Below are 27,895 nucleotides of genomic sequence, written 5' to 3' on the forward strand. Positions count from 1 at the left end.
AATCCATACATCACATTTTCCTGACCCTGGTGGTTGCCTTCATGGAAGGACAGTGACCCAGATCAGGAAGCTTAGTTCTGGGAGTTTTGATTTTCTCTTTCTCCTCTGGAAAGAAAGTGGGAAGGATGCAGTCCCCACCACTGCTGGCAGCCACCCTGTGACATGAGGTCAGGGCCAGTTGAAGAAAGAAGTAAATAAAGAAGAAACTAAATGGGAAGATGGGCACGACTGGATTCTAGTGATACCATTTAAACCCAAGCAATGAGCCATTCTTAAAGCCAGGTTTACCCCTGGACTTCCCAATTAACTTGCTTAAACCAGGTTGGGTCCTAATAGATAATCCACCCTTGCCTCCCATGGAGTTAGGATTACCTCATTCTCCCTTCCACTGGGACCCTGACACTTTCTGACAGATCCTGCCCTACCCCACTCCTCTTGAGCCTTTGGTATCTCCTACTAGCTCGGGTAGTAAAGAATCCACCTGCAATGCAGGAGACCCCGGTTTGATACCTGGGTTGGGAAGATTCCCCTGGAGAAAGGATAGGCTACCCACTCCAGTATTCTTGGGCTTCCCTGGTGGCTCAGACAATAAAGAATCCACCTGCAATGCAGGAGACCTGGGTTAGAAAGATCCCCTGGAGGCGAGTATGGCAACCAACTCCAGTATTCTTGCCTGGAGAATCCCCATGGACAGAAGAGCCTGGAGGGCTACAGTCCATGCGGTTGCAAAGAGTTGAACACGACTGAGCGACTAAACACAGCACAACAGAAGGTAGGAACTTCCTACTCCCAGTTTCCACTCTTGATGGTGCCGGTGGAGCAAGCCCTGGCCTCCAAGGAAGACTGGGAATAATTCCAACATCAGTTACAGATGATAAGAGAAAGCTGGATCAATAGGCAAAGTGCAGCAGCTAATCAATCCAAGCAAGCCTTTGGAGGCTCCTGCTCTCAGGAGCTTTGAGAGCCAGACTGAGCGGTGTCTCCAGGAATCCAGGCAGGTGGTACTTAGCAGGCCTGTCAACAGGTAGAAGGCTCCACAGCACCAGATTGGGGTCTGGGGCTAGGACTCCTGATTAGGAGAAGAACTGGCAGAAGCAAGCAGGATTCCCAACTTAGAAAGAGCCAGGCCAATTATTTAGCAAAGAATTCAGGCAAGAAAACATCCAAATACCAGAAGGGGCCAGTTCAGTCTTTGTATCAGAAACCAGGCAGAAGTCCAATGACTTCAGTGATGAAAATATCAGAAACCAGTTTGGAGGCCAAGCTGACCTGACTCTGGGTCCTTAAAGACATCAAGACAGAGCTGGTGCTGCAGCTGAGGGTTCAAGGGCCTGACAGGACAGCTGTGTGCATGCTCAGTCGTGTCCAGCTCTTTGTGACCCTGTGCACTGTAGCCTGCCAGGCTCCTCTTGTCTGTGGGAGCCTCCAGGCAAGAACACTGGAGTGGGTTGCCATGCCCTCCTCCAGGGGATCTTCCCAATCCAGGGATTGAACTCACGTCTTCTGCATTAGGAGGTGGATCTTTATCACTAAGCCACTAAGGAAGCCTCCAAGGACCTGAACTATGTGGTTTTCCACTCAGTGCAAGAAAGCATTTAAAACAGAGACTCTCTCCTACCCCAAATCTACCTTCTCTTCTTACTAAATATTAACCTATAAGCTTTGGTCAAAGTGCCAATGTACCAAACACTGACAAAGGAAAAGGTTGTTGTTTTTTTTCCCATGTTCCCCCTTCTTCATGTTTGGAATGCTGGTTTAAGTAGGAAAGGCCCAGAGCTATGGCAGCCATCTTGCAACCCTGAGGAAACAGCCAACAGAAAGTAAAGCCATGGTCTAGAACCTGGTATCAATGGAGCTATTAAACCATCCCTGGGACCACCCTCTCCTGAACTCTTCGTTCTGTGAGGGAACTGAATCTCTCAAGTGTTTAAGCCAGTGGTTCTCAAAGTATGTTCCCAGGCCAGCAGCACCAGCACCATATGGGAATATGTTACAAAGACACATTCTCAGGCCCCAACCAGACCTATAAGAACCTGAAATTCTACAGGAGGGCCCTGCAATCTGAGTTTTACGAAGCCCCTTGGTGATTCTGACGTGTGCTACAGTTTGAGAATTCCTGGCTTAAACCACTGTTTATCAGCTTTTCTGAGACTCAGCTGAAAGCATTTACAATTGACACATTTCTTCACAGCATTCCTGAACTGCTTATGGGATGTCAGGAGGCTGAGGGCAAAGTGGGGTGACTGACATTCAGAAAATCAAGAGAGTTTCAAAGAGGAAATGGAACTCACAAAGGAAAACATAAATAAAAATTAAGCACTTCTAGCCATCAAAATAATCACAAATACAATTAAAATCAAAAGACAACCAAAAGAAAACACTGGGGAGAATCATTGCAACAAACAGGACAACTCTCCAAATCCTCTCTTTGTCAAAAAGACAAAATGTGAAAACTATAAAGGAAAACAATAAAATCCTAAATAAAAAGACAAAAAACACAAAAAAATTTTTACAGAATGGGAACTACAAATGGATAATTACGAGCAAAAATGCTCAACTTCTTAGTAATCAAAGCAACTGTGAATTAGTATGAGATAGGCTGATCCATTGAGTTAGCAAAGATTGAATAAGAGAAACTTCTTGATGAGGTAAGGGCAGAATAAGATGAAGACTTTCCTGCACAGCCAGCAGGGGTGTTTAGATTGGAACTGCCACCATTCTGGAAAGCAACCAGGCCACATTCATCAAGAGATGGTTCGATGTTCATACTGTCTGAAATCAGGAATTCAACGTCCATTTGTCTAATCCAGAGGTCGGCAAAGGCCTGTTTTTGTATGGTCTACAGGCTAAGAATGGTTTTTACATTCTTAAAAGGTCGGAAGAAGAATGAGGAAAGAGAAAGAAGAAAAAAAGAGGAAGGAGAAGAAGGAAAAGATGGGGGGAGGGGAAGGACAGAAGAAACAGCAAACAACAGAGCCCACACTGGGTATAGCTAAATCTATTTTCTATCTGCCTTTTACTGAAAAAAAAAAGTGCCCATCCGTGACTGGTTAGTCTAAAGCAGGGTTGGCAACCCATGGCCCGTGGGTCAAATCCAATCAGCCACCTGTTTTTATAAGTAAAATTGTATTTTAACACATCCACACTCGTTAGTTTGTAGCTAATGGCTGCTTTTGTGCTACCATGGGGAGCTGAGTCGTTATGGCAGAGATTTTATGGCCCACCAAACTTAAAATATTTATTATCTGGCCCTTTACCAAAAGTCTGCCAACTCCTGGTCTAAAGAACTAATCAGAAAGCTAGATTAAAATGTATGCACAGAGATGTTCATCACAGTGTTATTCACAGAAGACCAGTTAAACAAATGATGGATTATTTACCTGAGACAATGAGCAGGCATTTACCTCATACCCTTACGTCTTAAGGACTCAATAAGCAATAGCAATTATCTGTATCTATTTTCTTAGGCTCCAAAATCACTGTAGACAGTGACTGCAGCCATGAAATGAAAAGATGCTTGCTCCTTGGTAGGAAAGCTGTGACAAACCTTGACGGCGTATTAAAAAGCAGAGATATCACTTTGCTGACAAAGGTCCATCTAGTCAAAGCCATGGTTTTTCCAATAATCATATACAGATGTGAGTGTTGGACCATCAAGAAGGCTAAATGTGGAAGAACTGATGCTTTCAAATTGTGGTGCTGGAGAAGAGTCTTGAGAGTCCCTTGAACAGCAAGGAGATCAAACTAGTCAATCCTTAAGGAAATCAACACTGAGCATTCATTGAAAGGACTGAAGCTGAAACTCCAATACTTTGGCCACCTGATGTGAACAGCCAACTCATTGGAAAGAGACCTTGATGCTGGGAAAGATTGAGGGCAGGAGGAGATGGGGATGACAGAGGACGAGATGGTTGGATAGCATCACTGACTCAATGGACATGAGTTTGAGCAAACTCTGGGAGACAATGAAGGACAGGAAGTCCTCGGGGCCACAAAGAGTCAGACATGACTGAACAACAATGGTATATGGAGTCATTTTTGTGTGTTTTCAAAGAACTAGTCATAAAACAGAAAAGCAGGCTTTAGCAATACCTAAATTTGTTTCTTTTGTATTATTTCAATTAAAATTTAAAATATAGAGATGCAGAAGGAAAAAAGGAACTGAAAAGAACGAAGCAAAGCTGCACCAGTATACAGCACAGGGAACTATAGTCCACACCTTGCAATCATCTATAATGGAAAAGAACCTGAAAAAGAATATATTCAATACATATACAGTAAGTTCTCTACAAGAACCTTCAAATTGTGAGCTTTCAAAGGGACGAACATGCTTTCCATCCATGTCAGGCATGAGTGAAATTGCAGCTTGCCCTCCGTCTCCTGTTGCTGATGGTCCTTCAGCTCTACCATCTCCCACTTCCAGTCAGTAACTCTTCTTGAGCATTCACTCGATGCCAGCCCCTGTATGCTGGCTATTATACTGTACCACTGTACTTTTCAAGGCACTGTTCTGTAAGATTTAAAATGTTTATTTTGGGGGGTTGTTTTTAATGTATTATTTGTATGAAAAGTATTATAAACCTATTACAGTACTGCGCTATATAGTCAATTGTGCTCATTGGTACCTAGGATAACTCTGTTGGGCTTATGAACAAATTGGATATATGAACACACTCTCAGAATGGAACTCGTTTGTATGTAAGGGATTTCCTGTACATAACTGTATCCCTGTGCTGTATACCTGAAACGAACATAACATTGTAAATTAACTATACTTCAATTTTAAAAATGGGTAAGGGATTTCCCTGGTGGTCCAGTGAGAAGAATCTGCCTTCCAATGCAGGGGACATGGGTTCACTCTGCGGTCAGGGAACTAAGATCCTACATGACACAGCAAACTAAGCCCATACCCTGCAACGAGAGAAGCCTGTGTGTGCTGCAACAAAGACTCAGCACAGCCAAAAAAACTGTCGTGGTTTTTTTTTTTTAATCTCATCAATAATTCTTTTAGGGTTACAGGATCCTGGATAACTTTTCATTTGCTCCCATCTACTTTTCAGCAATTTCCAAGTTTCCTGTAATGGGTGAATAGTGCTCTTATTATTTTCAATTAAAAAGCCTTATTTCTCAGAAAGTAATTGAATTTGGAAACCCAGCTGAGGGCCAGGGGCAGGCTTTGGATCTAGTTGCTACAGAAACCTGAACTGGGCTGCATAGCATGAGGAAAAGGCTGAGGAATGAAATTTGGAAAAAGAAGCCAGGGTGTGGTGTGAGACCGGGCCCAAAGCAGAGGCAAGTGGCCTGTGGAAAACCGCAGGGGCCACAGAACTTAGAAAACACGAGCAGGTCTAGCGAGGCTACTCACCGAATGGACCCCAGACCGGCCGCACTGGTACCACGGGTCAGAAGCGGACAGCCTCAGGCCACGCCCCAGACCGCCTGCGTCAGGTGATGTGCGCGCATGCTCACGTCTGCGGAGCCAGAGCTGGTCTGTCTGGACTGTTAACCCTCCTCCATTCACCACTCTCTTCCTCCTCAGGCTTTTCCAGTAAATTCATTACACTTAAAATACCTTCCAAAGGGACTTCCCTGGGGGTCCAGTGGCTGGGACATCGCCTTCCAATGCAGGGGGCATGGGATCAATCCTTGGCCAGCGAGCTAAAATCCCATGTGCCTCAAGAGACCAAAACATAGAACAGAAGCAATGTTGGAACAAGTTCAATAAAGACCTAAAAAATAAAACAACTTCCATGAGAGATTCATGCCTTCCTCACAGATCAAAATGGAAGCTTAAAACAGATAGATGGGCAAACCACTGCCCACCCCCACCGCACGCACGCACTCTCTCTCTCTCTCTCACATACACACACACACACAGGCCAGGCTTGAGCAAACATCAGGAGCTGGAAAACACCTGAAGAGCAGCAGGGGTGTCATCCAGAGGCCCAGAGAGGCCTGTCAAGCCTCCAGCGACTTGTGTTCTAAGTCCCTTCAGTCCTGTCCGACTCTTTGCAACCCCATGGACCGCAACCCACCAGGCTCCTCTGTCCATGGGATTCTCCATGCAAAAATGCTGGAGTGAGTTGCCATGCCCTCTTCCAGGGGATCTCCCCAACCCAGAGGTTGAATCCACATCTCCAGTGTCTCCTGCATCTGCAGGTAGGTTCTTTACCACTAGCGCCACCTCAGAAGCCCGTAAAGCCTCCACAGAGTAGCTGTTATTCTTGGGTCAAGCTTGAAAGGACCACTGCAACACTAGGAGTGTTCCCAAGGCCATCCTTTTGCTGATTTCCCAGACATTTTATTTCTCATTCAAGTATCTGGAAGAGCCATTTCAGAGCTGGAAAGACCGGACGCAGGATGAAAGGGGCAGAGAGACAGGGAGCAGTGAACAGGACTCGGGCCGTTGGGCTGCAGCAGTCCCTGTCAGCTTTCTGAGCTGTCAACAAAGAGGGTAACCGCGGCCTTTCCACGGGGCCGAGAGCTGCACAGGCGTCATCGACGTGGGTGCACAGCAGTCCACTGAGGTGGGGACTGTTGATATTCCCATTTGATAGAGGTGGAAACTGAGGCTCAGGGAGACTGAGTAGCTCACCAAGGGGTGACACAAGGAAGAGACGGAGTAGGGATTCAACTTGAGGTAGCTGACTCCCAAGGTCAAGTTTCTTCCCAGACACCAGTCTGTCTCCTTTGAGTTTAACTGGTGAGTAGAGGAGACGGCTGCTGAGTGATCTTTTCAGGTGTGAGCAGCTCTGCTCAGAGATGCCCTGAGGTCCACAGCCTGTCCTGAGTCAGAGCCATAAGCACCCGGGGTCAGACAAAAAGTCCTGCTTCCCCCACTGTCAGAGAAGGGTCTCTGTGGGGTCCATGTGGCTGCTCGGATACCAGTCCCAACTGGAAAGCCTCCAGATCCTAGAGTAGCTGAGCAGCTCTGGCAAGGAGGAGCTTCCCTGGTGGCTCAGATGGTAAAGAATCTGCCTGCAATGAAGGAGCCCCGGGTTTAATCCCTGGGTCGGGAAGATGCCATGGAGAAGGGAATGGCGGCTGCTGCTGCTAAGTCGCTTCAGTCGTGTCCAACTCTGTGTGACCCCAGAGACGGCAGCAGCCCACCAGGCTCCACCGTCCCTGGGATTCTCCAGGCAAGAACACTGGAGTGGATTGCCATTTCCTTTTCCAATGCATGAAAGTGAAAAGTGAAAGTGAAGTCGCTTAGTCGTGTCCGACTCTTTGCGACCCCATGGACTGCAGCCTACCAGGCTCCTCTGTCCATGGGATTTTCCAGGCAAGAGCACTGGAGTAGGGAATGGCTACCCTACTCCAATATTCTTACCTGGAGAATTCCATGGACAGAGGGGCCTGGTGGGCTACAGTCCATGGGGTAGCAAAGAGTCAGACACAACTCAGCGACTAACACTTTCACTTCCTGGCAAGGAGGGGCCTGGAGAGGGAGGCAGGTCTCAATCAGTAGTGGTATGTCGAAGCTTCCCAAAGCTGCACCAGATCAAGGAGAAATAACACATGAGAAGACTTTCTAGATGAAGGTCAGATGGTACACACTGTGTACGTGTGTGTGTGTGTGTGTGTAAGAAGGAGCGGCATCCAAGACATAGAAGGAACCTAATGTCCACCGACAGATAACTGGATAAAGAAGATGTGGTATAAATACAAATATACACACAATAGAATACTACTAAACCATAAAAAAACAATGAACTGATGTCAGTTGCAGCCACATGGATGGACCTAGGGATTATCATACTAAGTGAAATAAGCCAGAGAAAGACAAATATCAAATGGTATCACTTATATGTGGAATTGAAAAAAAAATGATACAAATGAACATATTTACAAAATAGAAACGGACTCACAGACACAGAAAACAAATTTATGGTTACCAAAGGAGGAAGCGGGTGGGGGAGGGATACATTGGGAATTTGGGATAACAGATATACATTATTATATATAAAATAAACAGTAAGGTCTTACTGTATAGCACAGGGAACTATATTCAGTATCTTGTAATAAAGGATAATAGAAAAGAAACTGAAAAAGGATATATGGGTATCTGAATCACTTTGCTGTACACTTGAAACTAACATGACACTGTAAATTAACTATGCTTCAATTAAAAATAAAAGACAAATTAACAAGAGAAAAGAAAAGGGAGAGGCACCAAAAAAATTAAACATAAAATTACCATATGGTCCAGCAATCCCACTTCTGAGTATATATCGAAAAGAACAGAGCAGGGATTAAAACTGATACTTGCACACCTCTGCCCACTGCAGCATTATTCCCAACAGCCAAAAGGTGGAAGCAACCCAAGGGTTCATGGACACGTGAACGGATAAACAAAATGTGGCATAAACATACGACAGAGCATTATTTAGCCTTAAAAAAGAAGGGAATTCTGAAACATGCTCCAACACAGACAACTTGGAAGACATGATGCTAAGTGAAATAAGCCAGACACAAAAAGGATAAATCCTGTATAATTCCACTTACGAGTTACCTAGAATAGGCGAATTCATGGAGACAGAAAGTAGGAGAGAGATTACAGAGGGCTGAGGGGAGAGAGGAACAGGGAGAGCTTGTTTAATGGGTCCAGAGCCTCAGTTTGAGATGATGAAAAAATTCTGGCGATGGATGATGAGGATGGTCTCCATGGCTCATTCACTCAGATACTGAGTATAATTCCCTGTGCTATACAATTAAGACCTTATTGTTTATTTTATATATAGTCGTGTGTATCTGTTATCCCAAACTTTCTAATTTTTCCCTCCCCCAGCCCCTTCCTCCTCTGGTAACCATAAATTTGTTTTCTATGTGTGTGAGTCCATTTCTACTTTGTAAATATGTTCATTTGTATCATTTTTTTCAATTCCACACATAAGTGATATAATTTGATATTTGTCTTCGTCTGGCTCATTTCACTTGTTGCCTAGACAAGTGAAGGTACTTAATGCCACTGAATTGTACATTTTAAAGTTGTTAAAATGGTAAGTTTATAACACTTATATATATGGGATTTCTCATGCAAGAACACTGGAGTGGGTTGCCATTCCTTCTCCAATATATATTTTACCACAATTTTTTAAAAAATAAGCAAAAAGGTGGGGCAGATAGGGCAAAAAAGGAGAGCCCCTCAGGCCCTGGGCAGAGGAGGGGGAATATGTATCCAAGTTCATCAGCTGCTAAGCCTGGCGCTGGGTGGCCTCCTCATATGTGCCATTTCCTTTAATTCTCAAAATGACCCTTTCAAGTAGGAATTGTTGTTGAACTGAACTTCAGAGAACACTTGTGTCATCAAGCCAGACAGGGGTAGATGGGGACTCAAACCCAGGTCTGTGTCCTCCAAGGCACCAGCCGTCCAAACGGTGTCACAGACAGGAAGCAGTGGGGAGGCCTGTCCCCACGGCTCAATCTCTCAGCATCCCTGAGCACCTCCTCTGGACTGGACAGCAGAGACGGCAGCAAAGGGGACGCAGCCCCTGACAATTAGCACAGCTGGCAGCTGAGGGACCACACCTCGTCTTACTTCCCATCCTCAGAACTTTAATACTGAGCATGGGCGTTCCGCCTCTGACATTACCTGGCCTGATTTCTGCTGATATTGGATCCTGCAATGAGCTAGGGCCAAGATGAGACCAGAATTGAAATCTGAGCATCTCAGGAAATGAATCCCAGACATCCTGCAAGAGCTGAGGGATACAGGTGGAATAGGAAATGCATGGGCTCTGGAGTCTGGACACACAAACTGTGGAAAATTCTTTCAAGAGATGGGTATATCAGACCACCTTACCAGGCTCCTGAGAAATCTGTATGCAGGTCAAGAAGCAACAATTAGAACTGGACGTGGAACAACAGACTGGTTTCAAATTGGGAAAGGAGTACGTCAAGGCTGTATATTGTCACCCTGCTTATTTAACTTATATGCAGAGTACATCATGTGAAGTGCCAGGCTGGATGAAGCACAAGCTGGAATCAAGATTGCAGGGAGAAATACCAATAACCTCAGATATGCAAATGACACCACCCTTATGGCAGAAAGAAAAGAACTAAAGAGCCTCTTGGTAAAAGTGAAAGAGGAGAATGAAAAAGTTGGCTTAAAACTCAACATTCAAAAAATAAGACCATGGCATCCAATACCATCACTTCATGGCAAATAGATGGGGAAACAAAGGAAACAGTGACAAAATAAACAGACTTTATTTTGGGGGGCTCCAAAATCACTGCAGATGGTGACTGCAGCCATGAAATTAAAAGACACTCACTCCTTGGAAGAAAAGCTATGACAAACCTAGGTAGTATATTAAAAATCAGAAACATTATTTTGCCAACAAAGGCCCATCTAGTCAAAGCTATGGTTTTTCCAGTAGTCATGTATGGATGTGAGAGTTGGACCATAAGGAAGGCTGAGCGCCAAAGAATTGATGCTTTTGAACTGTGGTGTTGGAGAAGACTCTTGAGAGTCCCTTAAACTGCAAAGAGATCAAATGAGTCCATCCTAAAGGAAATCAGTCCTGAATATTCATTGGAAGGACTGATGCTGAAGCTGAAACTCCAATACTTTGGACACCCTATGGGAAGAACTTATTCACTGGAAAGACCCTCATGCTGGGAAAGATTGAAGGCAGGAGGAGAAGGGGATAACAGAGGATGAGATGGTTGGATGGCATCACCAATGAGATGGACATGAGCTTCCTCCAGCAGTTGGTGATGGACAGGGAAGCCTGGTATGCTGTAGTCCATGGGGTCGCAGAGTTGGACACAACTGAGTGACTGAACTGACTGGAGTCTGGAGCCCTGGGTTTGCAATCAAACTCGGCTACTTACTCTGTGGGGGCTTTCCCAACAGTTCAGCGGGTAAAGAAGCCGCCTGCAGTGCAGAAGACACAGGTTCAATTCCTGGATTGGGAAGATTCCCTGGAGGAAGAAATGGCAATCCACTCCAATATTCTCACCTGAAAAATCCCATGGACAGAGGAGCGTGGTGGGCTACAGTCCACGGGGCCACGAAGAACTGGACATGACTGAGTGACTAATCACACACTTAGTGTGTGATCTTGAACTCATACAAGCCTCAGTTTTCTCACCTGTCAAAGGGGCATGTCATACCTGCTTTATAAGGGCCACCACATGTGAACTGTGGAGCCAAACCACCTGGGTTTAAATCCTGTTTCCCCACCATTTATCAGGTATATGAACTAGAATAAGTTCCTTAATTCTCTATGGCTCAGTTTTCCTCATCAAAAAAAAATGGGAGTAGACATTACTTTAATGGGCTGTTGTAAGGTTTTAATGTGTTAATACAGGTAATATGCGGAGCACAGTCCACACAAGAAGGTTTTTTTTAATATATATATATACATTTTTGGTAACTGTTAGGAAATATACATAAAATCCTGGCACGGGGCAGGGGCCTCACCAATGGTAGTTTTCCCTTCCTTGGCCATCCAGTTCCCCTCCTGTGTGTGACTCAAACTGTTGCTGTGTATTTGTCCTGGATTTTTCTCTAAATATCCGAATTGGACACGGCCAGTATTAGCAGGAACCTCTGGCTTTTCCTGTGCTTCCCCTCTGCCCACACGGACAGGGGCTCCTGGAGAGAAGCCCATTAGGCTGAACCCTCCAGGAAGGAGGTTAAAGATGAGTCATTCCAAAAATGTGCTTCTTGGCCGCCTGTGGCATTCCCACCCCCACCCCACTGGTCCTTAGTGTGGATTCCAAAGACCCAAGGCAGCCAAGAGCACTAGGGGAGACCCAGGCCTTCCCTGCAGCAGGGAACGATCCTTCCCCAACACGAGCATTAACTGTTCATCTCCAGCTACCCTATAGGAGCAGTATTGCTTTCTCCATTTTACTGATGAGGATACAAAGGCACAGAGAGGTTAAAACACTTGGCCAAAGTTACCCAGCAAGGCCGCACATGGGTCAGATATAAATCCAGGTCTTTCTTGATCCAAAGACGGGAGCATTCCACATTCTCTCCCTGCTGAACCATGTCACCTCCAGTGCTGCCGCTCACGGGCTCTATGAACTTGAGTAAATCCTCGCACTTCTCTGAACCTCAGTATCCACAGCCATAAACGGGCAAGCTACCTGACAAAATAGTTGTTCATTCAACAATCACTGACTGAGGGACTTCCCTGGTGGTCCAGTATTTGGCTAAAACCCCACGATCCCAAAGCAGAGGGCTCTGGTTCAATCCCTGGTCAGGGAACTAGATCTCACATGTCAGAACTCAGAGTTTACATGCCACAAACTAAAGATCCCACACACCATAACTAAGACCCAGCACAGCCAAATTAATAAAATTTAAAAAAAAAAAAATCACCGAGCCCAGAGCCATATTTATGGGGACGCTATTGAGGCTTCAGTTTCAGCGCCCCTCCTGCACAGGCTCTTTCCAGGATCCTGAGAAGGGTCTGGTAATGTTATACACTTTTCTTAAAGAGGGTCCTCAGGCTTACAAAACCTGAGCCCAGCCCTGCTGCCATTGTGTGCCAGGAACATGCCACATGCCTTGGATGTGCGTGCATGCTAAGTCACTTCAGTTGTGTCTGACTCTTTGTGACCCTATGAACTATAGTCCACCAGGCTCCCCTGTCCACGGGATTCTCCAGGAGAGAATACTGGCTGGAGTGGGTTGCCGTGCTCTCCTCCAGGGGATCTTCCCAACCCAGGGATAGAACCCAGGTCTCCTGTGTCTCCTGCATTGACAGGAGGGTTCTTTACCACTAGCGCCACCTGGGAAGCCCTGTCCTGGATCGGGTGGGCACAAAGGGACACCAGGGGAGCCTGTGTGTGAAGTTCCCAGCAGCGGACCTGACCCACGGCACCTGAGCTGAGGGCAGCGGGCATTGCTACCTGTTTGTCTGTCTGTCCCCGTTAGAATGCTAGCTCTCTGAGGACAGCGAACCTTGTAGGTTTTGTTTGTTGACGGTGCCCCAGAGCCCAGAACAGTGCCCGGCACGTGCTCAGAACCCAGTAAACATTCCCTGACCCTTGAGATGGTGCGGTTCAACTCTCCAATTCACAGATGAGAAAACTTGTTCCAGAAGGTGTATCTTTCCCACGGTTGGGGCCGGGCCCAGGGCCTCATCGCTCCTGTGAAAGGCTCTCTGTTACTTCTCGCTGCCTCTCTGGTGACTCACGCTGGGACCCGAAAGACATTTTTGGAATAAAAATCTAGGGAGCAACACTGTGAGTAAGAAAAGCAAGGGAAGTGGCAGAGGGGGAAAGAGTAGGGTTGCCAGACTTAAAAAGAATGCAAGACACCAGTTGATTTTGAAACTTAGGAGAAACAAGTCCTATTTTAGTATAAGTCTGCCCCGAGCAACATTTGGAGCATGTTTCTGTAACATTAAGAGTCACTGTTATATCCTGTGATAAATCATAGTGGAAAAGAATATGAAAAAGAAGATATAGGTGTGTATAACTGAATCACTTTGCTGTACAGAAAAAATACAACATTGTAAATCAACTATACTTTAAAAACAATTCACATTTAAAAAACCTTTTGTAAATCTAAATAAATACAGGACTTCCCTGGTGATTAAGAATCCACCAGCCAATGCAGGGGACACAGATCTGATCCCTGGCCCGGGGAGATCCCACTTGCCTCAGAGCAACCAAGCCTGAGGCCACAAACAAGAGGGGCCACCACAGTGAGAAGTCCCAGCACCGCAGCTGGAGGGTAGCCCCCGCTCTCTGAAACTAGAGAAAGCCCACTCACAGCAACGAAGACCCAGCACAGCCAAAAATACACTGATTTTAAGAGAGACAAAAATTTTAATAAATATAATACATTTGAGAACAAACAAAAAAAGTCACTATTCATCTGCAATTCAAACTTGCCTGAACGTCCTGTACTTCATTCTGGCAATGTTGCCTTCGAATTCCATGGAACTGAGTTCAAATGCCTGGTCTCTGCCAGACCATCGTAGGTGAGAATCTTTACTACTCAACGCTTCAATTTCCTCATCTGCACACCATGGCCAGTCCTAATTCCTCATGGACTTACTGTGAGCATCAGAGGAAATAATGTCTCTTACTACAAGCACGTGGTGGGTAGACCCTTTCAATGCTGGCTTTCCTCTCCTGTTTTTAAGACACCATTGAGGAACTCGGTGGGGAGACTGACTTGCCAGTTGTAAGATAACATGATAACTACAGTGTGGATACTTTTCCAAGCAGCACACTTGGACAGAATACGAAGTTATGGATCCCGTCTGCAGAAGGCAAACACCTCACTTGATATTTCTCAGCCTTATCAGACCCGATAATCCCTTTTCATAAACATTTTCAACTTCTCCTTTGCCTTTCTTAAATGAAACTCGGTGATAAAAATGATCCATTTACACAGAAACGGAAAAGACTTGATATTCGACCTGCAATTTAAATGCAAAATAAAAGGAGTGCAATAAAATAACACTTCAACACGCGAGTGCTTGGGCATGTGGTAGGGAGATGTTTGCAAAGACTAAGAAGAAATAAGTTTGGATTAAGAAGTTGGACAATATTTGAGGACTTCCCAGGAGGTAAAGTGGCTAAGACCTTGTGCTTCCATTGCAGGGGGCATGGGTTTGATCCCTAGTTGGGGGACTAAGATCCCACATGCTGCACTGTGGGGCCAAAAATGAATAAATAAGCAAAACTGATTTAAAAAGAAAGTTGGACAATATTAAATATTCAGTTGAACCATGTGAAACTGCTGATAATGGAACTGCTTTTGACCTATGAAAATGGAATTTCATATGATTCAACCTAACATTTAACATTCTAAATACTAGCAAACTAAATTCAACTATTGTGTGTGTTTAATACATGTGTATGTGTGTGAGTGAAATTCATTCAGTCATGTCTGACTCTTTGGGACCCCATGGACTATACAGTCCATGGAATTCTCCAGGCCAGAATACTGAAGTGGGTAGCCTTTCCCTTCTCCAGGGGATCTTCCCAACCCAGGGATTGCCTGGCATTGCAGGCAGATTCTTTACCAGCAAAGCCACAAGGGAAGCCCAATACATGTGTATATCATACCACGAATCAATAGCTACACACATGGGCAGGTATACATGTGCTGTTGACTCAAATACCATAAATACCATCACCATTTGGGTTGTGATTTTCCATACTGATGGTCCACTCTTCTAAAAATCACAAACAGCTCAAAACACATCATCTTCTCTTGTTTTGCCTAGTAGCTGCACTTCTGAAAAATAAAGCTTGTCTTCTTTAAATGCAAAAGCAAAACACTGCACTTTGTTGAAGGTCTCAAAACCCTTAACCCAGTAATTCTAAGAATCCTCCTCTTCTAAGAATTCCACTTCTAAGAATATATAAGTAAACAATCCATTAAAACCTCTGTGCACAGAAAGCATGGTATAGAAGGATGGAACTAATGACATATCAACAATAGGGAAATGAGCAGTAAATGACGTATACTTTCTCTGTGGTCTAGGACCTAGCCATCAGAGATGAACTGTTGGCAGCTGTTGAAGGGCATGGGTGCCTTGGGGTTTTTTTTTTCCCCTTTGCTTTTCTCGTTTTCTATAATGATTTTCATTCCCATAGTAATTGGAGGAAAATCAACTTGAGGAAAAACAGAGGACCATGAAGCCCCTGGTTGGAATCCCTTCCCTTTCATTACTTTGCACAAATAGTGGATGGAGAGGAAAAAAAAAAAAAAAAATCTCACATATGCACCCAAGCTACAAAACGAGACCAGTGGCCCCATCGGCTCACCAAGAAGGCTGAGCACGAGCTGAGGACAAGCCCTCTGGTGACCTGTGGTAGTGGCCGCCAAACTGTACCTGCATTCTGGGGGCAACCACGCTGAAGATGTCTACAGGGGGAGTCGTACAGGCAAGATACAGCCCAGGCTGGGCCCACGTTTGCGCCAATCAAGTGTGAAAAGGAATCAACAAGAAGATAATCGGAGGCTATAAAGCAAAACAAACTCAAAAGACAACGATCAGCTAAGAAACAGACACTGGAAAACGCAGGGGACAGGAAATCAGATGAAGCATGGCTTTCTCAGGTGTGTTTGGGCAGATTGTCTGAAATTAAGTATAAAATATGGCCACTCATCCATCATAGAACTGGCCTCTGTGGTCCCAGCCACCATAAACAGACCAGTTCCCAGATGGTAGCTATCTGCTTTGCTGGAGCATAATCAGGAAAAGATTATAAAGTATCTCAACACAACGAATGAGGTAAAAAAACTATCATCATTTTACAAAATATTTTATATTTCACTAGCATCTATCAATCTTTAACTTTTGGTAAACATTATATCCTATGTCAGGGATTTTGAGATTTGGGGCGTTTGATTTAATAAATACTACATGTGTTTTCTCAAATTATTTTTTATTTACAGGTTTTTTTCCATTGTCCAGTTTTCAGAAGAGCTTATTCAAATTATTACCTGAATTTCTCTAAACTCCCCAGCTTACATATGTGCCAAAAATGAATGTATTTATTTATGGTAAGGGTAATTTGGATTTCAGTTCTTATGTTTTAGAGATCCAGCCTAAACACACAGCACTTTTATCCTCATTGATGTCTTTATAAATCAGCATTATAAGCTAACAACTGATATGACCCATAATCTCTTGATCAGAAGTTGCTACCTTTGTGCTGGCTTTTAGGACAATTTCCTAAATGAAGGAGGCCATTCCATACTTGACTCTTCTTCATCTGACTGACTTTATTGTGAGTTCTGAGAAAACATTCATACTGGATTCTTACTGGTTACAATTTGTACTACTTCGAATATAATCATCCAATTTCTTAAGTACAGATTCCAGCCTGTACTGAGATAAATGTTCCCTGGTTGTCCTTTGTCAACAGTCTCCTCGTTGCTACAGTTCCCTGGTTGGAGTGCCACAAGCTTACTTTAAGAAACACTATGTGACCTGGGGACCCATCTGTCATCTGGAGATACTGTTTTCATTTTAATTACAATTTATAATCTTAAACAAACTGAAAGCCTGTTACCACTAGTGATTTGCTAATATGTTGCCATGTTAAGATTAATCAAAACCTACAATTACAGTAAAAAAAAATAATAATTTTACAAAGGAAAAGATAGCTCAAGCCATATGCAAGTGCTTAGTTAAGTAAATGGATTGGTAATCAACACGGCACAGTGGTATTTGGAGGCTGATCCCTAAACTGTTTTTTTTAAGTCTTTATTGAATTTTTTACAATATTGCCTCTGTTTTATGTTTTGGTTCTTTGGCAGCAAGGTATATGGGATCTTAGCTTCCCCACCGGGGATTGAACCCAACCCCCCTGCATTGGAGGGTGAAGTCTAAACCTCTGGACTGCCAGGAAGTCCCATGATCCCTAAAAGTTTTACGGACTATATATGACCTGAAGTTTTCTTCCCAACTTTCTTACTTTTTCAGAACACGTTTTTGAGGCTTAAGAAAGCACTTGTTAAACCACATTTTCTTAAACACACGTACACACGCAACTTCCAAGTAAAATCTCTGCAATGGTTCAGGAATGTTGCCCCTTACAAACAGAAATTTGTTTTTAACATGAAAGCTAACAGATACTTGGCTCTGTCCAGGTTTGTTTTACCCAAAAAAGTACTGAATACAAATTGTATATGTAAATCTGAGATCTATTGCCAACTTTTAAAAATAGGCTTTTAAAGGGTTCTTTTAAAAAATCAAGTGTTAAAAAAGTGAGACCACTTTTGCAAAAGTTAATCTATACCTATACACACAGAAAAAAATTTGTAAAAAAAAAAAATTCCAAATATTAATGCCAAATAGCTCTGGGGTTTATGAGCCTGGAGGACATGGTCTTTTTTACACCTTTCTGTAGCACCTAAACTTTTATAGTGATTCTATATTGCTCTTATAATCAGGAGGAAAAAAATCAATAATCCATTTTTTATTTTCAAAAATGATAAAGGAGGGGAAATGGCTAATGAAAGCGGGTGCGAGTTGCCCACAGGCCTGGGAGCTGGAAGGAACCAGAAGGACTAATTGGGAAACGGCACGGGCTGACCCAGACAGTCATGGCTCCTCAAACAGTCTCTGAGGAGAAGAGCCGGGCACACGAGCAACCTTGGAGTCACATGGCTCCAGAAAGAGCCAGACATGTGCACTAGGGACCAGCGGTCCTAGGAGGAGGGCCCTGCCCTAGATACAAAGATCACTTGGATCCAGTCCTTGGAGAAGAATCCAGTGTAGAAGAGCCAAAGAAAAGCATGGTGACATCAGTGAAGAACAAACCACTAGTATAATTCACAACATCTCCTAGAAATTAGAGGGAAAAAACAATGAGACAGTGTCATTGCCCTCCACCTGAGAAAAGAACAAAGAATTTTAGAAGGCTGGTGAGGGTGTGTGGAGACTAACATTCACTCACGGCTGGTGGGAATTATTATATGACTATGTGCTCCTGAAAAGCAACTGTACCAATCGTTGAAAGATACTCACATCCTTTCGTAATTCCCTTCCTAAAAATCTACCCTAAGACACACGTAAAATGCTTTATTGTCAAAGACAGTCATTGCAGTATGATTTATAATTTTTTAAAAAGGAAATAACCTGAATACTGTCCAACAATAGTTAGAATGGTGATTTTCGATATAACTCTCAATGGGCATTAGGGAGCCATTAAAAAAACAAGGTTTATGAAGCCTTTATAATAAACACATAGAGGAATGTTTATGTTACCGTGTTAAACGATACAGTAGGATATAAAATTGTATATAGAATACTATTTTAACTACATAAAAGTTCACATAAACCAGGAATAAATGCTCTAAAACTTTACACAGTTCCCTGTAGATTGGTTGGGTTATGAATGGGTTTATCTTTTAAAAAATAATTTATTTTGAAATAATTTCAGGCTTACAGAAAATCTGTAAGAAAAATAAAAACTGTCATATTCCTTTTACTCAGGTTTCCCAGTGTTACCATTTTTCTACATTTGCTTCATTGCCTGCATGTGTGCACACAATCTTTTTTTTTTTTTTTGGCCACACCGCACAGCTTGTGGGATCTTAGTCCCCCAACCAGGAAGTGAACCCAGATTCTCGGCAGTGAAAGCTTAGAGTCCTAACCACTAGACCACCAGGGAATTCCCCACACAGTGCTTCTTAACACACATACAATATCTGCAATCCTTAGTCTTTCTCTGAACCACCTGAGTATCCTAAAAACAAGAATACTCTCCAACACAACCTTCCCAACAGAAATCAACACTGGCACAGCACCGCCCTCTAACCTTTGCCCCACTCACCCTTCACCAGCTATCCCGCTGTCTCTTTTTCCTTCCTGGTCCAGGATCCAATCTAGGAATACACTTTGCTGTTAGTTGTCACGCCTCTCCATTCTCCCTCAAACTGCAATATTTCCTCTCTTTTTCCCCATCTTTCATGTCTTTCTTTGACAGCTGTTTGTTTGTTTTTTAGAGTGTAGATCTTTCATTTTATAGGGTATCCCCAGCCTGAGGCTGACTGTTGTTTCCTCTCGATGAGACTTAGGCTATGCCTTCTTGGCAGGAATAGCACAGAGACGAGGCTTTATCACCTAAGGAGGCCCGTGACCCCAACCTATCGGGCCCTGGTTCATTTTGAACACCTGCTCAGATTGGTGTCTGCCAGGTTTCTCCCTTTGTAGTTGGGAAGTGTTTTCTGGAGATACATTCCAGCATCACACCCAAACTATTCTTCAAACATTCACCTGCCAATCTCAGCACTGTTGCCAAGTCAGCCCGAACCAATCATCACTGCTGTTGTGCGGTTGCTAAGTTGTGTCTGACTCTTTGCTGCCCCATGGACTGTAGCCTGCCAGGCTCCTCTGTTTTCCACTATCACCGTGATGGGTACCGAATGTGGAGTTTTCCTATTCGCATCAGTAATTGACAATCTTTTATAATAAAGAGCTGACCTTCTCTCCTATTAATTTTTTTAAATTTACTTAACTATATCCATATGGTCAGGACTTCCGCGGTCGGCCGGTAGTTAAGAAACTGCCTGCCAGTACAGGGAACACGAGTTCGATCCCTGGGTCTGGGAAGATCCCACATGTCGTGGGGCAACTAAGCCTGTGTACCACAGCTACTGAGCCCCGCTCCACAAAAAGAAAAGCCACTGCAAGGAGAAGCCTGCACACGGCAACTAGAGAAAGCCCGTGTGCAGCAATGAAGACTCAGCACAGCCAAAAATACCTAAGTAGATAAATAAAAATCTTATTAAAAAAAGAAGAAAGAAACCAAGAGCTGGGAGCTTGGTGTGTTTGCCACACCTAGAATTGCTTCTAGGTCCTCTATAAATTATTTAATAGGAAATTCATGCACATATGTAAGTGTACAAACACCTATCATTGTGTATATATGAATAAGTTTGCATATATATATACACACACATACACACACACAGAAGCTTCCCAGCAGCTCAGTGGTAAAGAATCCACCTTCGGTTCAGGAGCTGCAGGAGATGCGGGTTTGATCCCTGGGTTGGGAAGATCCCCTGGAGGAGGGCATGGCAACCCACTCCAGTATACTTGCCTGGAGAATCCCATGCACAGAGGAGCGTGGTGGGCTATGGTCCATAAGGTCACAAAGAGCTGGACATGACTGAAGCGCCTTAGCACACATACATATACACGAAATTCATAAGTGTTAATGTGTGTATAAATATGTATATGTCAGTGAGGTTATTCCTATGCAGCCCTTTCAGGGTTCTTTCTAGACATCCCCCTTTCCATGTTTGCAAGTCACCTAACTGTGAGACACTTGACTGCGATTAGCCTCGATTTATTCATTTATTTGCTCAATGTAACCAGTCTCTTAGCCACACCAGCTGCCTTCTCTGCCCACTGCCCCTGCATGTACCCTACCTCCTCAGCCACCGGCCACACCAACACCTCTGCGAAGCCCTCCACACACCCCACTTCTTCAAACACCAGGCATGCCTATCCTTCTGAAAAATATTGGTTTTATGTATTATCAAGTCCCACCTTTTTTCTTCTTTTTAATTGATGTTTTAATGTGAACGCCACTTAAGATGTACTACCTGCTTTCCTGAGGTGGCTGAGTACCCGCGTTTCCCCAGGGTTATATCACTTGCATCCCCAGATGCTATTAAGTGAATGGAGCTAGAATCGTTAGGACAACGCACCCCCACAGGCTTCCTTTTCTCTGCCACCTGCACTCCCTCTGTACCTCCCCCGACCCTAGGCAGCAACTCCCAGGGATGTGGCCCTTCTAAGGACCTCTCTGCCTCTTGAGAGGGTCCCTGCAAGGGACCTCATCCTCACAGACCCGGCACTGAAGAAACCAAACCATGTCCAACCCAGAAGAGTGTGGGAGGAAGCATAAAGGACACACAGGTCTGACTTGTCAAAAGGGGCTCCTTCCTTAGACAGCTTGGAAGTCACAGTGTTGCTTATGAATGAGCTGGAAGCTTCAGAAAGATGGCAGCAGCAAAAGCAAGAAATGGAAGGTTGTGGAATCAGAATCTAAGGGCCGGGGTAGGCATGTCGGGCTACTGTACACAGAATAGCCAGAGGGGTCCCTAATTCCCCGACAAGCTACCCTGCAAGCAGAAGTCACCCTCCAGGCAGGACCTGCCTCCCCCACACACACCAGGGCAGGACCACAGGGGTCCTCCAGTCCTCCGGATATACTGGGCCCCAGTCCACTCTTCCTGGCCAGACTGAGCACACATGCAGCGCAGTCCACCCTCTGTTCAGGAAGCCCTGAAGGCAGATCCTGCCCCTGCTCCCACAGGGTCTCCCAGCCACACTCAGCCAGGAAGGGAAGTCAGAGTCTCCCGAGTCTCCTGAACGGGTAGGCAGATTCTTAACCACCGTACCACCTGGGAAGCCCCTACATGGAATATTACTCAACCATAAAAAAGAATGAAATAATGCCATCTGTGGCAACATGGCTGGACCTAGAGATTATCATAAGTGAAGTTAAGTCAGAAAGAGGAAGAAAAATACCATACGATATCACTTATATACAGAATCTAAAATATGACACAAATCAACACACCTACAAAACAAAAAAGACTCACAGATATAGACAGAAGACTTGTGGTTGCCAAGGGGGGATGTGGGGTAGAGGAGGGGAAAATGGGAACTTGGAATTAGCAGATGCAAACTAGTATACATGGAATGGATAAACAAGGTCCTATCGTATAGCACAGAGAACTATAGTCACTATCCCGGGATAAACCATAATGGAAAAGAAAAACCATATGAAAAAGAATATATCTGTGTGCATAACTGAGTCACTTGGTTGTACAGCAGAAATTAATACAACATTGTAGATCAACTATACTTCAATAAAATGGAAACAAAACACTGAAGCATCAGTTTGGGTCTCAAGCCTGCCAGCTTTCTCAGGGAATCAACACCACTGGCTCTCTCTGACCTTCAGACTCAGAGGGAACGACACCCTGAGCTCTCCTGGGTTCTTAATCTCACTGACTCACCTGAAGATCTTAGGACTTGTCAGCCTCCATAATCACATAAGCCAGCTCTTTGTAATGAATCACTTCATCTGCACACACACACCCTATTGCTTCTATTTTTCTGGAAAACCCTGACTAGTGTGGTGGCCCAGAGAGAGACAGTGACTTGACCCAAGCTCCTCAGCATTGCAGAGGAAGACACAGGTGCTCAGCTTTCAAGCACAGCCTCCTCCTATTCCCCCTCACCCCAATTCACAAGGACTGGGACCCTCATTACAGAACAGCACCCCCTAGCGGCTTCAGCCAAGGTGGGTTCCGCCCAAACAGACTGGACATCCACTCAGGACGCCAGGATGGAGCATGCGTGTGCAGAGTCGCAAAGACCTGGGTTGAAAATCCAGCTCCTCTGCAGACTAGCTCTGTGGCCTCAGCACTTTGCCACACCGCTCCAGGCCTCGGTGAGCACCTCTGAGCACTCCCATTTTAATGGGAATCATATCAGCACAAAGCTGTTGGAGGATTAAACAAGACACTGGTAGTCCAGTAACCAGCACAGGGCCTCGTCCATCAGTGAATCCCAGGGGGTGTTCTTTCTCTCCCCTATTCTGCTGTTGTTTTGTTGTTGTTATTTAGCCACTAAGTCATGTCTGACTCTTGTGTGACCCCGTGGACTGTAGCCTGCCAGGCTCCTCTTTTCATGGGATTTCCCAGGCAAGAATACTGGAGTGGGTTGCGATTTCCTTCTCAAGGGGATCTTTCCAACCCAGAGATCAAACCCGGGTCTCTTGCATTGCAGGCAGATTCTTTGCCACTGAGCCACAGGGGAAGCTCCTACTCTGTTAATTCTCCCTTAATCTCACCAGGTGATTGAGAACCATTGACTGGGGCAGTGGTGAAAATCTGTTAAGTCCATTAAAGTCACCTGAAAAGGCTTTGAAACATACCAAGGTCAGGTCTGTGCTGCTCCAGCGCCTCTCGTTTTTAACCCCGTATCCCCCAAGGAGGATACTCAAGTGCAGTCAGGGTGAGAACATCTATGCAATCACCAGAATTTCTCACCCTTCATGCTCCCAGAAAACTAAGCTGGGAGGACTCATAAGGGGGCCTGGGGCTGGGCATGGGGCCAGTCAAAGGCAGCTCCCTATCCCTTCATGGCCTGATCTCTCTGTCCTGTGACGCCAAGACGAAACTCTCCTCCTCTGCGTCCCTGGAGGGGCTGAGCCTCATAACGTGGGCGGCACTCCCAGTGGAGATATTGAACATCAAACCTGCCTGATGCCTCCCAGGTTCAGTTCCTTCATCTGCAGGGTGGGGAAGCATAAACTCACAGGAGAAAAACCCCAGCACAGTTCCCAGCTCCAGGACCACGTCTAAAGTTCAAGGCTTTCCATCACCCAGCCGCCTCCTGCATCTCCACACATGCTACCCACTTTGCCTAGAATGTGCTCCTCACTTTTGCTACCTGAAAACTCCTACTCATACTTCAAAGCCCTACTCAACTGTCATCCCCCACTTGGCAGACTCCTGTAAATCAGGGTTCTCAGAGACTACAAAAGCCCAATTCAAGCTTCACGATGCAGAAAAGTGATGTTTTTGGCTTTCCCACCTGGTATCCAGTCATTCCTCTCCTGCTCTTGATGCCAGCTTCCACCTTGTCTTCACTCTCCAGCGGGCTCACTCCACATGGTGACTAGGTGGCCAGCAGCATCTCCAGCCTCACAGCCCACCAGTGAGCAGCCCCAGCAGCATGGGAGTGTCCCTGACCCAGTGGTAATTCCAGGCCTAGGCCCGAGGTTGCTCTCACTGGCCTGGCTTGGATCCCATGCTTCTCTCGGAACCCAGTGGTTGGTATCAGAAATGTTCTGATGGGCCAAACAGGCTGGAGGTGGCGTGTGCTCAGCCTCGGAGCCTGAGGATGAGCTGGGCCCACCTCCAACCAAATGCAGGGAGAGCAGGAGCTGTGATTCCCAAAGGGATTCTGGAAGCAAATACCAGATGGAGGAACAGGAACTCGGGAACTTGGTAAAATCAACCTGCAGCCTCCAGCCTACCAGGGTCAGGAGCCCTCCTCTCCACTCTGGAAGGCTCCGAGTGCCCCCACATCAGAGCAGAGCAGTCAGTGCGTGGACTTGGCCTTGCAACCGTGGCTGCAGAACGGAGCTCTGTGAGGCAGAGGCAGTAGCCTAGACACATTTAAAACAACCAGCAAGATGGCAAATCTCTGACAGCTGAGCAGGTTTCGCCTTGACTGGGGAATTAAGCTCCCTGGGGCCAGGCGGTCTCCGTATAGAGAACACCTGTGAAAGGTGGACACTGGATGGTGGGAAGGAAGTCAGGGAGAAGAGAGAGCAAAATGGCTCCTTTGGATAAAATCAGGAATTTGGCAGCCCAGTAAGGAGCTGGTGGGAAGGCCTGAGATGGAGGGGAGGAGAGAAAGCTGGGGAACACCTTGGGAGGCAGACTCGAGGCCACGAGGCAGCCAGTGTCTCCCAGAGGCTGGAAGAAGACAGAGCATTAAGAGTTAAGGCTGGGCTGAGCGGGCCATCCCCCTTCTGACTCCTTCAGGTTTTCAGTGAAAGTGAAAGTTGCTCAGTCATATCCGACTCTTTGGGACCCCATGGAATTCTCCAGGCCAGAATACTGGAGTGGGTTGCCTTTCCCTTCTCCAAGGGATCTTCCCAACCCAGGAATCAAACCAAGGTCTCCTGCATTGCAGGTGGATTCTTTACCAACTGAGCTAGGTTTTCAGTACTCATCTGCTAATACCCCACAGCCTGTGCTGGCAGCTGATGAATCAAGGGAAAATTCCAGATTCTTTGGTAGACTCCATACAGGGCGGAGAAAAGAAACCAGGTCTTGGAGGAGAGGTGTAGCAAAAGCAAGACTTCCACGGAAATGTTCTAAATGCCACTGAATTATACATTTTAAAAGTTAGAATGGTAAATTTTATGTATATTTTATCACAATCTCTTTTTTAAATTTTTTTTAATTGGAGGAAAATTGCTTTACAATGTTGTGATGGTTTCTGCCATACAACTACACAAATCAGTCATAATTGTATATCACCTCCCTGATATAATTTGCAATGAGAACAGACTCATTTGAAAACACCCTAATGTTGGGAAAGACTGAAGGTGAGAGGAGAAGGGGACGACATAGGATGAGATGGTTGGATGGTATCACCGACTCAATGGACATGAGTTTGAGTAAACCCGGGGAGCTGGTTGATGGACAGGGAGGCCTGGCCTGCTGCAGTCCATGGGGTCGCAAAGAGTCAGACATGACTGAGAGACTGAACTGAACTGAATCACCTCCCTCTTGAACCTCCCTCCCCTCCCCAATCCCACCCCTTTAGCTCATCACAGTCTTTTTTAAAAATGACAATGATCTACATCAGTGGTACCCAACATTTTTGGCACCAAGGACTGGTTTCACGGGAGACAATTTTTCCACGGACCTGGAAGAGGGGGTGGTTTGGGGATGATTCAAGTGTATTCCATTTACTGTGCACTTTACTTCTATCATCATAACCTCAGCTCCACCTCAGATCATCAGGCATTAGATCCCAGAAGCTGGGAGGCCCCTGACTACATGGTCGGGCATGGGGGGATGGAGCAGAGGAGAATCCAGTAGACAGAGGGAACCAAAGCTAGACGCAGTGTGGGGAAGGAGAGGGTGGGAGGAATTGCAAGATCAGGACTGACATATATACACCACCATGTGTTAAACAGATAGCCAGTGGGAAGCTGCTGTATAGCACAGGGAGCTCAGCTCTGCGCTCTGTGATGACCTAGAGGGGTGGGAGGGAGTAGGGGGGAGGGAGGCCCAAGAGGGAGAGGACATGTGTATACACACATATATATAGCTAATTCACTTCAATGTACAGCAGAAACTAACACAACATTGTAAAGCAATAAAATTAAAAAACAACAACAAAAAAGCGAGAGGTCCCAGAAGAGAAACCTAGACGTGGGACGGGGGCTTCAGTAAAGCCACCACCACGCACACACTTGACTTGGAACCAGCTTTCTTAACCATTAAGGAGAAGGGCGCTGTCACATGGCTCAAACACAGGCATTGTTTGGCTGTCACATGGTTCCATTCCACTAGCTTTGAGCTGATGGTAAACCTAATACCGTATCTTATTGATTCCCAGATGCCCACCTTTCCACGATTCCACAAGCCTGAAAGTGGCGTGCACCTTACAATCAGCAATACTGCACAGCTCGCAGCATTGTTTCTTGTCAGCACCTGAAATGACAACGCTTCTTACCATCATCATCAGATCTTGGGTTCTGTGGAATCCTGTCAAGAAGGAGAACAAGAGCCACGTGGTCTGTTTCAGGGAAGGGAACTTGGACAGATCCGCATCCTCACAGAGCACAGAGACACGCTGACTGTAATACTGGGGGGCATCGACTCCATCAGCCCGCTGTCCCACCACTTCTATTTTATTAAGTCTGACCCCAGCCTGCACAGCTGGGAAAGATGTGTCTCAGAAACGGAAATGAGTTTCTCAGATGTGCGATGTTTGCAGAGGAAGTGAAACATGGTGTTTATTCCGTGAGCCCTGCATCCTGCAATTAGGAGGTGCCCGTGACCCTCGGAGGGCCACACCAGACTCAAGGCCCCTCCAGGGCTGGGACATGATGTCTTTGTGTGTGAGGGGTGGGGACAGTTAGCAATCACCTTGGAAATGCTCTGCCCTCCCTGTAAGGAAGTGCTGTCTTACCTTAAGGTCAGCAAATCCAGGCTCCTTCCCCAGGTGCCTTGCGGCTCCCTCCCTGTTAACCCTCTGCCTGCCGGTGAACCCTTGGGCCCAGCCTCTCTTATTCTGGCCGCACACCTGGGACCCCACTGGGAGGAAAACAACCCGGATCTCATTAAGGCCCAGGAGACTACAGCTGAGCCCAGCCCTCGGCAGCAGGCAGCATGGTGTGGCTTAAGTACCAGGGACATAGGTCCCCTCCCCCTTCCCTTCTCATCCCACACCTCTAGGTTGCCACATGTTGATGTATGGCAAAAACCATCACAATATTGTAAAGTAATTATCCACTAATTGAAAAAAATAAAATATATTTAAATAAATATAAAGAATCAGAGACAGAGTAGCCTAATAAAATATCTGGGTGTCCTACAACTTGATTTGCTAAATCTGGCAACCTTAATGAGGTGAAAAAGTAAAAGTGTTAGTTGTTCAGTGGTATCCTACTCTTTGGGACCCCATGGACTGTAGCCCACCAGGCTCCTCTGTCCATGAGATTCTCCAGGCAAGAATACAGGAGTGGGTAACCATTCCCTTCTCCAGGGGATCTTCCCAATCCAGGGATCAAACCAGGTCTCCTGCATTGCAGGCAGATTCTTCACTGTCTGAGCCACCAGGAAAGTACAGGGGCAACACAAACGCCATGAATCTCTGGACCCCTGTGGCCAGCACAGAGG

General features: G+C 45.4%; 1 protein-coding gene across 16 annotated transcripts in view; it reads right to left on the reverse strand.

The window, feature by feature from the left end:
* LOC129649598 (uncharacterized) overlaps positions 1 to 27,602 on the reverse strand; it is a 139,963-nt gene extending 112,361 nt beyond the window's left edge. For 5 of the 16 annotated variants that reach the window (XR_008713173.1, XR_008713172.1, XR_008713170.1 and 2 more), the window contains exon 1: positions 26,618 to 27,177. Coding sequence is in view for 1 of the 16 variants with exons in the window: in XM_055577195.1 (XP_055433170.1) it covers positions 5,573 to 5,674; positions 26,727 to 26,735 (111 nt within the window). In the remaining 15 variants the exon portion in view is untranslated. The other 11 variants (XR_008713180.1, XR_008713185.1, XR_008713181.1 and 8 more) reach the window with 10 other exon arrangements.
* Between the last annotated feature and the right edge of the window lie 293 nt (positions 27,603 to 27,895).

The sequence above is a fragment of the Bubalus kerabau genome, chromosome 4 (genome assembly GCF_029407905.1).
Source record: "Bubalus kerabau isolate K-KA32 ecotype Philippines breed swamp buffalo chromosome 4, PCC_UOA_SB_1v2, whole genome shotgun sequence".
Lineage (NCBI taxonomy): Eukaryota > Metazoa > Chordata > Mammalia > Artiodactyla > Bovidae > Bubalus > Bubalus kerabau.